This window comes from Pocillopora verrucosa, chromosome 11 (assembly GCF_036669915.1).
Source record: "Pocillopora verrucosa isolate sample1 chromosome 11, ASM3666991v2, whole genome shotgun sequence".
Classification (NCBI taxonomy): Eukaryota; Metazoa; Cnidaria; class Anthozoa; order Scleractinia; family Pocilloporidae; genus Pocillopora; species Pocillopora verrucosa.
Genome location: NC_089322.1, coordinates 13004526 through 13017299, shown reverse-complemented (window position 1 = coordinate 13017299; position 12774 = coordinate 13004526). Strand labels below are relative to the sequence as shown.

The following is a 12774-nucleotide window of genomic DNA, read 5'->3' as shown; positions in this document are numbered from 1 at the left end:
TGACAGTTTGTTTTATTCTCGCAACTAATTTGTTGGGTAAAGCACGAGGGCAAAGTAAAAGTAGCACACGTGCGTTGTCAAAATTTCGTCCGGCTTGATTTTCTGTGATGCTTTTTTCATGTAAACTATAAACAAGTAACTATAATTTCTGGGGCAATTTAGTGTTAATAAGCACGATTACGTTTTTCTAAGACAACAAAATTGACGGAAGTGTTCACTGCTCTCTGATAAAAGTCACAGCGAATCATATTCTACCAATGGATCAATTGTTAAAACCACAACGAATATGAGATTCTTTTCAGGAGAATATGCATAAGGATGTTTAAGTGTAAAGTTAATCATATTATTTCCATTCACTAAGTAAGTTCACATGTATAGAAAAGACCACCATTTTTATTTGTGAACAAAGAAAAGTAAATCAAACTACGATATTCTTGTTTGTGATCACATCTGAGCGTGTCTGTTGATAAATCGTTCATTTTCTTTCACTGACGGGGAATAGGCTTGGTTCCCCATTGTGCCATCTTGTTGCTAATTGGTCGATTACGGAAGTACTCAGACTCCAAGAACTCTTTAATAGCAGGAATGCGCTGGTAAATTAAAAGACAGTGATATGATTTGTGAAAGACAAAAATCTAAAAGAAGAATAAACGGTTTTGTGTTTGACTGTGTAATTAGCAAATAGATATTCATGTTGCCGTGCGAATCGATTTGTTTCGTATGATAAAAAAGCAAAATCGTGATAAATGGTGAACTAATTGATGCGTCAGTATTCCAATGCGTGTGTAGTCAGTTCAGTTTATCAAACTATACTACACAGTTTACATAGTATCAACAGTATTTCATGTTCGTACAGCATCTGCACAATTTCACCTTGTTCGTACTTTTAGAGCAATATTTAATGAGGGTCAAAAGTAGTTAGAAATTTTATGGGTTTTGCTTTACTTTGCCATGCGATTGGTCCAGTAAACTGGCGCCATCTGCTTCACCAATCTGATTCAAAACGAAAACCAATCGGAACTTAGTCGTTTGCGTTTTCCTGTGCTTGATGCACTTTGCTTTTTTGTTACCTTAATTTTCCATTGGCTCCTTGTGAGATTTCCCTTCGCCCTGATTGGTCGTCGTGATTACCTTGGTTCCGTTCTACGTCACTCTATGATTTTTGCTTTCCGAGATCGGTTCGTTCATCGATCAGAAAATAGGCACCATTGCATCTTTGTATCTTACCTCGATTCTGGCCATGAAGTCCTTGATGTTTTGAAATAGATTAAGAGCTAATGGCTCAAAGGTTCGTAGTTGATCCAAGATTTCATACATCATGAAATCGGCAAAACTTAACTAAATAAGAGGCGGAAGAAATGGAATATGCGTCGATCAATTCGAAGCTTCAATATCCCCTCCGGGAAACCCCTCAGGCATTTGAACGTTTGAAGATTGGTTGCTCTATTTTAAATGCTGGATTTGACAGGGACGACAGCATGGACGACAGTCAAACTCTCGTGGATTGCACCGGAGAAGGATGTTGAAGCTTCAAATTAATTGGCACATAAATTCCACATGTTTTCACATGTCAATTACAAAGGTTGTTGGATCTGCCAGTTGGATCAATTATCAAGCTACGCGTGTCGAGTTTATATAGAATGAGCGACATCTTGAATGAGTTCTATCTTACTGTTCTAGCCTGTATTACCAGTAATTTTCAAGATTCGTATTTTTTTCGTATTATACAATTGTGGGATACGATATGCAATATACCGTTGCCTGGTAATTTTATCTTCCGGGTTCTTTCAAAAAATACGTATGGGTCCGTTTTAATGTCAGTTTTTTATGTGGACCTAGTTTTTTCGTGGTCGATCACACAAGATTGTCCTTGCCACCATCGTTTATTTCTGACACCAGTTTCTTTGTTTACATCCGTCTATTTGTAGAATTTTTGAACTTTCATTCCGTTGGATAGGCGCCTCGTATGGGTCTTCGTGTCCCATTAGGGCCTTTTCCTTTTATTCTTTTATTCCCTTTATTTGTCCTTCCTATCCTTCTTATCTACTAATACTCTCTCTTCATTTATTACTCAACAAGGATTTAAGGAGTAAGGGATGATTAGGAAAATGTACCATAGAATACTCACGTGATCGCCGGTGAAGTAAGGATACGTGCTGAGGAAGTCTGAGTGACGCTGAAGAAACACTTTGCAAGAATTCAAATACGCTTCTCTTCCCCCTTCCTGTAAAATAAATGGAGTGTTGATACCAAGTTGGTTTTACCAGAAATAAATACAACTATAACTAACAAAACTGTATTACAATCCTTAAAGGTATATTAATTCATGTCACCACTCAGCTGGATTAGTTTACGTTTTTTTTTGCTAATTTCTGATAACTCGTGTTAGTATATACTAAACCAATGGAAAGCGTTGAATGCACGCTCTGATTGGTTGCTCAAACCCCGGATAACAAAATCGTCAAAGAACAACATCAGAGACTTCGGAAGGCGAAAAATTCAGTTTTGTGCGCGAAAAAATTGAATGAAACCCTTAAAACGTCTTATTACTTGATTTGACTCAGTTATAAACACGCTCTTACCATGTCTGGACTGAAATAAGTGAATTTTATGAATCCATTGATGAAGTCCACTGCCTGTAATGATGATAATAACAATAATAATAATAATGATAATAATTATGATAAAACACAGACGGTTGCCAGTCATTTCGTACCCTTGGTCGTTTCGTACCCAGTTGTTTCTTACCCAACTGGGTCGTTTCGTACCCAGTCAGTTCATTCATTTCGTACCCAGCTCGGTCGTTTCGTACCCAAACTAATAAAGTATGTTTTCCAAGTTAGCAATTGGAGAAAAAATATCACACTAACACGAGCTGTTATTGTTAAAAAAGTGACAAGTAAAAACGATAGACTTTTCAACTAAAAATATCACACTTACCTTGCGTCAAGCAATAATTATATTGTTTTTGTCGAGAAGGTCACAAGTATACAGAACAGATTTCTCTTTGTGTCTTACTCGCTTGACTCTACTTATTTGTTGTACGCAACGATTGATATCTGTATGAATCGATCAGCGGATTGGGTAGGCAACGACTCAAACTTGGGTACGAAACGACTCAAACTTGGGTACGGAACGACTCAAACTTGGGTACGAAACGACTGTACCTGGGTACGAAATGACCGGATACCAAAAAGGCCGGACAGTCAATTGAAGTGGCCATTTTTTCTGGTCATCTAATTTTTCTCATCGGGCTTAGCAGCGAAAACAAAACATTTTTCTCTTGAAATTAAGTGTACCAAGGACTATTTCCAGCGAACTCTTTTTCCATGTCCGAAGAACACTGACTAACAAAGACAAGTTGTAACTTGTTGAGTTCATTTACTGACAGTAACCGCTCGAAACCAACTGCCATTAGAACAAAATACAAAGACAGTTTTTTTTAAATGTTCACTTATAAGAAGAGAGCAAAACTTCCTAGAGCTCGGGACTCCTGATTCACAGTTCACCTGGCACGAACACACATCAGTCTTTCGATCTTTAATGATTAGTGATCAACTTGTAGCCGGGTGAGATGTTTCCACATCTTATACTTTTTAACAACTTTTCAGAAGGTTTTTTTTCTTTCTCAGATTTAATTTAGTTCAAAATCCATTTTAATCATGATAAATTTGATACTCGATCCAATAAGCGAATAACGGGGTTAAACTTCTAAAGAAACTGTGAAGCTGTGTCGATAGGGGAGTACACCAGATAATTTGGTTTTAAAAACCGATTTGATAATGCAAAATGGCCACCGTAAAGAAATTCTAAAGCTAACGTTTCGAGCGTTAGCCCTTCACCCTTCCCTCAACCGAGGAGCTAATTCCCAAAACCAAATGATCTTATTAGACCTACTAAGCGTTAGAAATTGCATCCCTTGATCGACAAAACAAAGTACGTCAAAAGTCGTACGTTCAGAAATGTTAGGTGCTCCCATGTAACAAAAACCATAATACTATTAGAGTAAGTAATGAAATTCGTTTGCACCTCGGCAGCAATTACATCGGCTCTCATCATCTCTTCTTCGCTGGTTCCACCTTCAAACACAAATTTAAAGTTAAGATAATTGCCAAAAAGACGTCTGAGAGGACCACTTCAGCTTGAGATACTGACGATTCCCTAAGAGTGACTGGCATCTAACATCACCCCTGGATCCCACATTAAGGTGACAAGAATAAAGGAAATAATCACCAACTAAAGAAGCTCTTGACTGTTAAACAAGTTCTCCTTGTCAGTACTTAGGAAATGTATATAGAGAACCGTATGGAGAACATCCTCGAAGGATCGCCACCTTGTCGTGGTCGAGTGCCTCGGAGACCCCTAGAGCTATGCCGGCGGGAGCTTCGTCTCCTGGTAGGGCCACCCAAGCCAGACAGGTCGAAGGGTAGGGGTCCGACGAAGCGCGATCCGCCGGTCTTCCAGGTTAGGGGGTTGGGCACAGGGCTAACAACCCTGTCCCGTAAAACACCCATGTTACGGAGACAGCACAAAAAGCCGCCCTACGTGCCACACGGCATAATGGGCATGAGTGAGTGAGTAAGTGTATGGAGAAAACGCATACTGATGTTAGTATGTATAGGGTAAAGTACCGACTCACTTTTAGGAGGTTAGGAATTAAACAATAAGTGTAACACTACATTTAGGTAAGTGGATGTCCCTTAATGTTTCCTAATTTTTACGATCCCTCTTACATTAGGATGTTTCCCCTTCATACTCTAGGATCGCAGCTAAAAGGTAACTTCTCGATTCATTGTTCTGTTGCTATAATTTGTTTTGTCCAATAAGAGTTTTGTTACACACTTTAAATTCAACTTTGTACTTTGTAATATTCAGAACTGAAGATGACAGAAGAACTGTCGAAACATGTTTTTAAGAAGTGTCGTTCGTTCCCTTAAATTCGTTACATATCTGCTTCTATCCAGACCTTTTGGAAACTAATCGACAGTAGAGACCTGATAGAGATTAACGAGGAATGGATGGGAGACCGTATACACAATTTAGTACTTAGGCGTAAAAACTGAAAAATTTTAACCGTTACTCGTCAGAAAAGTTCACCGTACTAACAACGTTTCTTTCAAACGTATCGGAAAGAAGTTCACTGTTGGCTGTAAAAATGGTCAAATTTTAACCGTTAGCTGTAAAAGCCATCATCCCATTGAGATACTTATAGTTTTACAATCAATTATTTATTTCCAGATTCTCAGAAATTGCTCCGATGGAATTCAGCTTTCGAAACCACGAATTCGCGGAGAGAGGTACATATAGGGGTTAAGGCTTGCCACCGACGAAATCAACCGATGTTTACAAGTCTCTTAAGTTCAATCGCTCAGGCCATTTGCATTAGAAATGTTTCTTAAACAATTTCAGCAAATGATCCATATGTTAAGAGAAGGCAAATACGATAAATATCATGTCAAGAGAAGTGGCACAAAGATATCGGTGCCACTACCAATAGAAACGTTGATTGGAGGAAAGTCTATCAAACATCTGCCGTGTGCACAGGGAACTCTAAATAATAGATTTCAATTTCAGATTTTACAAAGACGGCTGACGACTAATAGATATTTACTGAAAAATGGGAATTAGACAGAGCGGAAAATGCACCTTTTGTCATAACGAAAAAGAAGATCTGATGCACTTATTCTGGCAATGTAAAAAACAAAAATATTTTGGCAGAATCTCGCGACATAGCTTCAGTCGCGACAGATTCTCCCAACAGACAACCAACTACACATAGAAACCGCTTTGGGTCTTATGCCTGACAGCTCCAATTTCAAACTCCAAATAAATTTTGCTGCCTAATGGCTAAACACTATATTTGGATATGTCGATCGAAAGAACTTTATCCAACTCGAAACAACTTCTTGATTCATCTAAAACATATACATCACTTAGAAAACAGGACACCAAGCAACACAAAAAAATGGAAGCCTTTTCTATCCTCGCTGGATCAGGTCTCCTGAGCCCTTGACTCCGAAACCAGTCTTCTCTTACATGTAAAACATATATTAAAATAGTATACTCTGTGTAGAATATCTTTTCGCCCCGAAAAAAGAAAACAAGAAGAGAATTTATCAAATAAAAATAACGGATTAGAAAAAATACCCAAAAAAACTTGTAGCCAACTTTCAGAAATAATGCAATTAGCCCCTTTAATTTAAGTTTTAAAGTATAAACTGTGTAACTTGTGATACCATTGAATATAGTGTTAGTATTGTGATGTAAATAGCGTTAGTCTTTTTAATGCAAGTAACAGAAATGTAAGTAAAGTATCGTTGTAAATAGCGCAACTGCTGTAACGTAAGCAGTGTCTCTTTTGTAACTCTGTAAGTAGTTTTTTTTCTGTTTTCGTTTTGTTTCGTCTTTTCTTTTGTAATTAAATAAATGTGAAAATAAAAAAATATATAATGACAAATAAGTGAATATTTAGTTAATTGTAAAAAAAAAAAAAACACTTACATAGATTGTGCTTTCGGGCGATGTGTCGAATAATCTGGGAAGATATAATATATAGATGTTAAAATAAATAGGTTATTCCCCCCTCTCCCGTAGTCCTGTTCCAGTGCTACGCGGATCTTTTTGTTCAGCACTATATATCGAGGACCCTGATTTAGTTTGATCAGAAACAGGATGCATATTGTAATTCTCCGTCTGGACCAGTTGTTCACCATAACGTAATACTCTGGGAATGGGTTTGGTTTTTGCTGTAAACCGTAGGATACCGTTTGCGGTATTAGATGGCTTGATCCATATGAATAAATTAATTGATATTATTTGATTGGCTGAATATTGAACAACTATTCGTCGAAGTGGATATTTACTGAACCGCAAAGAGGCGAGGTAAATATCCGCTGCTAGTAACTGACACTAACATGAATAACTGTTAAACTATGTACTTAGAGAGTGAGATAGAGAACGACGCTTTTCGTCTTGTCACGAGCGTGGGACAAAGAAAAAATTTTGAGTCCCCATGAGGAATCTAGCATCAGACCTGTGGATTTCGCGCTCTACCACTGAGCCACAGGGACTCTACGGTGCGAGATCCATTACGAAGTTCATTTAACACTCGTCCCGCATACTGCTAGGATCAGCAATGTCGATAGCGTAATGTTTGTAGATATAAATAAGAGAGGTGGTAAATTTTGAGCTCGGTAAAGAAATAGAGAAAGATGTTTTTCGTCTTGTCACGAGAGAAAAAAAGATTGAGATAGTATAGCACAAAAAGATGATTTCAAGGTGATTCGTCAGTATTGCACTGCACATCCTGTAGTGCGCATAAAAATCACGTGATGAGGTGAATAAGCGCGCGCATTCCGAGAAAATGGTATTGTTTTTCAGTTAATGGACCAGGTGACGAGATACGATGGTCTTTAGCTCTTGAACGAGCACGTTGATCTATATTTTCTATTGCATAATTTTGGCGTTCAAATCATCCCCTTTAAATTGGAGAAATTTAAAAATTCATCGAAGGAAAAAAAGATATAGCTAAAAGCTATGGGGGGATGCAAATTAAGAACTTAAAGCAACGACTCGAGGAACGTTTTGAATCGATGTCGCTTAAAGTTGCGTAATTTTTCCACAAATTGTATAGTCCTTTATTCCTGCAATAATTAAAATGTCATCGGGCACAAGTTCCGCGCGAGTTGCTCGGAGGTAAATAGTGAAGGATATTTGAAGTTTAAGTAATCAATCAGAGCGCGCCTTCAACGTTATCCACTGTTATAGTGCGCACTAAATTGCAATATTGTTCATGAGTCAGTTTATGTGATCTTAAACACATGCAACATTGCCTACCGCTGTCGTCTGTGTTAACTTCACATCCCCGTCGATGTAATAGGGTAACTGAAAGATAAACAGTACTAAAAAAAATCTGATTCTCTCCCAGAATTTGTACATTTTATTAATTATAAAGGGGAAAAAATATATATTTTGGACATGTAGAAAAGCAAAAAATCTAGTTTATTTAGCGTCTAATTCCTGTTTACATTATCACCTATCAATCAAACATTTAGGTCATGAAAATTAAGGAAAGGAATCCTAACTAACGAAGCTCTTGATTAATTGACAAATTCTCCTCGTCAACATCATAACAAATGTATAGAGAAAACTATGGAGAATGTGCAGACTGATGTAGGGGTGTAAAGGGTTTAAGGGTCGGCCATCACTTACGTTCGGAAAGGGCAGTCCTAACGTCTCTTTCACAGACAACCAACCGCTTTTGTCATAATCAGGTGCTGCAAAATATCAACAGACGGCGCTCACTGTCAGTTAGCATAGCACGGGTAAACAGCAGAGTCTAATGAGGTAAATCATACACGCATTTTGATCGGTTGTTAGTTTTTTGTCTATCGGGAGACAGACGCATGAATGACCTCACCATTACTAACAATTTTGCCTTTTTATCATATAAAACAAATTGATTTTATGTTACCGTGCTCTTTTCAGTAACAGATCACAGAAAACGACAGAACGCGATAAGAACATCAGTTGTACACCCGGCTGCGCCTCGTGTCGGCAACTTTTTTGTTCTAACCACATTTTGCCGACTTCAGCTGTGATCTGTTACTGAACAGAAGCACGGTAACATGGAATCTATCTGTAACCTACACAACGGATTGCTGTCAAGTTACATTCATTTTATCATTTCTTTCTTATTCAGCCTCTGTTGAAACCGCCTCACTCCCAAGCGTAACACGAGTTTGATTACATGTAACACGAGTTTTCGAGTAGAGTTTTATATGAGTTGAGTTTCACCGATTAAAGTTAATATTCTAACAAGCAAAAGTTCGAGTGATCACTACAGCCTCCAAGAATGTACTTACCGTCCCCAGTCACGTAGTCACAGTACTCGCACTTTGTTCCAGTATAAGCCATCAGATAGCGAATTGGTTCAGCAATCTGTCAATAATAGTGACAAATATGTATCCTTGGAATAAGAGTTATTCTCGTTTTTTATGTACTCATTTATTTTTATAAATAAAGGCCTAACCGAAAAGTTTTAAGCACTGGATATTTATCCTAATGATTCTATTTCCGACAATGATCCTATTTAACCGATAAACTGGTTTATATTCTATATTATATATTATTATATTATATGGTTGTTCAGATTTGAACTCCATGATTGGGTCTCTTAAAATCCACCATTGGATTTGCCTTCTGGTAGATGGAATTTATATATGAGTTAAATAATTTATCTATTTCTGAAAAAGAAAACATAGTCTTTAAAAACCTTTGCCTTAGTAGTACAACTCTCTGACTTTCTCAACCCGTTAGACTCAATGGTTAAGTTGAACCAAGAGTCAAACTTAATTTATTTCTACAGAGACTCCAGGTGTCCGTCTGAACTTTACGACGATCCCAAGGTGTGTAATATTTAGGCTTTATTTAGAAGGCATGTTTTTACACGTAAAAGGAAATTGGTAGTTCACCGTTGATCCAGTGATCTCCACAGAAACCTTTGACACAATTGATCCTTTGGCGCAACTTCAATTCTCAAGTACATCTCAGCAATATCACAGATAAGTGCAACAGGGTATCTTCTGAACCGGAGTAAGACATCGTTCAAATCTCTCTGAAATCCTTAATAAATGACGTCATCTAAGGAGACTTCTTCGTATCTAACTGTAGCATCGAAGACTATACGAGTTTTAGTTGGGGCTCTGTCCGGTCGTACTACAGGAAAATGAGGTAGGTACCACTCGGGGCTTTTTAATAGGCGCCTCTCTGTGTTTATCAGTCTTCTTAGGGCCATTTCATAATTGTCTGATAAAATTGGATTGTCTTCCTTCCACGGAATTCCCACTTGATATCTACCATCCACGTTCTTAAGAGACTTCTCGACTTTCTCTAGTGCACATTGGTCTTCAGGACTCATGAAGTAGTCTTCTGGTTTCGTTTGTGTCGGCACCCTCTCCCCTAGCTACCACGTTTCAAGCCACTAACAGGTCCGGTGCAGCTCCATCCTGAGTGGGTTAGTCTAGCCACCGGCTCGCCGGAATTTCCTCGAATATCCTTAAATGAGAAGTGTAGCTCGGCGTAGTCGACTCCAATCAGCAAATCCATTATGGAGCGAATACCAAGATTTGAAAACTGTATCAATTTCAGGTGACTCCACTTCACTGCATGTTTCTTCCAACTCATCACTTCCACGTCTCCTGTGACTCTCTCTGAAGTAAACGCACTTAGCTTCGTCTTCACGTTTCCATCTAAGCTTTCAAGTTCTTCTTCTGCTGGCGTAGTCTCGAACGTTTCTGTTTGACCATTGAGAATGTTTACAGCTACTTTCTAGGGTTGCCCTTGGAGACCTTATTCAGCTGCTACGTCGGCATATATATAAATCTTTGTAGATGCCTCGTCTAGTAATGCATTCACTTTAATTCTCCGATTACCATACTTCAGAATCACTGGTACTGTGCGCAATGCTACGATTATTACGTGATCGGCGGGTGCAGAAACTGTTGTGGTAGTGTGTTTCCTTTCCAATATTTTCTCTTCCGTGACCTAGGGAGAAGAATTAACCAGTGGACTTCTTTCCTGGCCAATAGTATCAGCTTCTCTTTCATTTTGACCCCCATCTTCTTCACCACGATCCATCGACTGGCGATTATCTGTTTGCTCAATGTGATTGGTTGGCCGCATATCGTTGTGTAACAGTCTGTTGTGGTTGCTCTTTCCACCCTTCATACTGTCGTTTATCTCCACTTAAGACAGGATTGGAATTTGTCCTCTACAAATTTCTCCATACTCTTATGCGCCACTCTTTCTTCGATTCGACGAAGGCGAGTCTCTTCTGAAGCATCAGTTGCCAAACTAAAGAGTTCGTCCTTACAACTTTCCAAATATTCATTAGCCTTTTCTTTCGCTCCCGAAAATTCCATTTCCAGTTCTTCCATTTCTTCTTCAAGTTCCTGCGTTTGTCCTTTTCATCAAGGTGTAAATACTCGTCCGGCGACAGTCACGGCATTGTCTTCTTAGCGCGTTCCTGCGCGACACTAAGTTTTTAACAAACTTCTCTAACTTCCCGCCGACGTGGATAATCTTCCTCGTCTATAAGGTGCAGCAGCTTTTTTCTCTATCCTGATAAATGCCGATTTAGTCCTTGCTTTGTCCTGCTTTATGCTCTCGATAAGTTCCTTATCCTCGCCCGTAGTTTCATCCGCAACTCTACCCAAATTTCCGCCCGTATTTACATCCATTGATTTAACGCTAACCTCGAAGATCCGTGATAATAACCACGCTGAACCGTGATGAAAAACCTCGCCCTGCTACCAAAAAATGTTCACTTGTTGAACATTTTATTATTAACTTGAACTAAGTATGAATAACAAAGTTAAACTGAGCACAAAATGACCGATCTCGAACGAACTAATCTTGAACGACCTCGAATAAATTCGAACACGACTTCGAATAAACTTGAACGAATTACACAAAACATGTTTTTTTTTACAATTATAGAACAAACGAAGCATAAAAAAACCTACAAATTATCTTGCAAAACAAAAGACGCTACATAACAAAAACCTACAATACGACGAAATAAATTTTAAAAATACGTAAGGTTAAATAAGCACGATCCATAAATTAAATGTTCTTTAGTCCATTAACCTTGTTTTTTATTTCGATCTTAAGTTTGTTTGCCTTGAGATCGAAGTTTGTTAACTAGTTACGCAAAATTTTAATTCAAAGGTTCATGTACTGTTCAAACATAGACTGTGTCTGTGCGAAGATTTGAACATGCATGACTAACATCACCCCCTATGATTGTTTTCATTGCCTCGAAGGGGAAAATCTTTCATTTTTTTTTCGCTTTTGTGAAGCTTTGGAATTGTTACACTGTTCGTTTGCAAAACTAGAGTGATATGCCACGAAACTTTTGGTGTGCGTGACCCAGGTGCTGAAATCTTTAGTCAAGTAACCTATTAAACGAGTTTCTACCTCACAGTCTTTGCAGCTAACATCCTTACACAACATCGTTGGACAATAGGATCGCCATCGCTGACACAATCTGCCTAGCGATGCAGGTATTTACTTAGCCATACTGTTTAGCACGGGAAAATAGCAAAATTTTCCATTTTAATTCAAATTTGATTTACAGAGAAGGTAAACAATAAAAACGAAATATAGACCCAGGCGTAAGATGAGTTACTGCCCACTACCTAACTTTTGCCTCTGAAGCTAACGAGAAACCTGTGGGCGTTTACCCAACTGGGCAGAGGAGCGGTTCCCCTGAAGTGACAAAATTCATCCCAGAGGCAGACTTAGACATGTCTCGGTAAGTCCGCTTAACTCGCATTTCAACTGCGTCGCCCTCTATGGCTTTTCGGTCGTTGTCCTTTGAATAATTTTCTTGTCAGCAATGCAAAACGGATAGTTAATAAAATGAAAACAAAACTAAACAAGTTTGAAATTATTCTTACCCCTCGTACGTTCCAGTAGCCGAGAATCGGAGCCATTATTGTCACTTTAAGATTTTAACACGGACAACTTATCAACCTAGAAGTGACGTCTAGACGCTAGCCACTGGCGACAGCGCGTCACCCAAGCCGAAAATGCACTGGACACTAATCAAAATACTCTAAAGGGGTTGGTACCTTATACTAGTAACGCCTGCTGATTCTTTAAGCTAATTCTTGCCTCTTGTTAGTATGTATACCGAAATGAATCCCTGAATTACGCCGAAGAAAAACGCCTGACGTATAAAGGAACTGGTTGGCTGGTTCGAGAGAGGAT

The 12774-nt window shown here is 38.6% G+C and overlaps 1 protein-coding gene across 1 annotated transcript; it reads right to left on the bottom strand.

Moving 5' to 3' along the window:
• Positions 1–373: 373 nt before the first annotated feature.
• On the bottom strand, positions 374–12562 carry LOC131794409 (glutathione S-transferase Mu 1). The gene is made up of 10 exons (XM_059111931.2): positions 12462–12562; positions 8865–8940; positions 8212–8276; positions 7837–7884; positions 6502–6535; positions 4030–4079; positions 2583–2636; positions 2129–2224; positions 1228–1338; positions 374–590 (listed from the first exon to the last, which is right to left on the bottom strand). Exons 1-10 carry the CDS (start codon positions 12495–12497, stop codon positions 486–488), a joined length of 675 nt encoding a protein of 224 aa, XP_058967914.2. The 5' UTR covers positions 12498–12562; the 3' UTR covers positions 374–485.
• Positions 12563–12774: the final 212 nt, after the last annotated feature.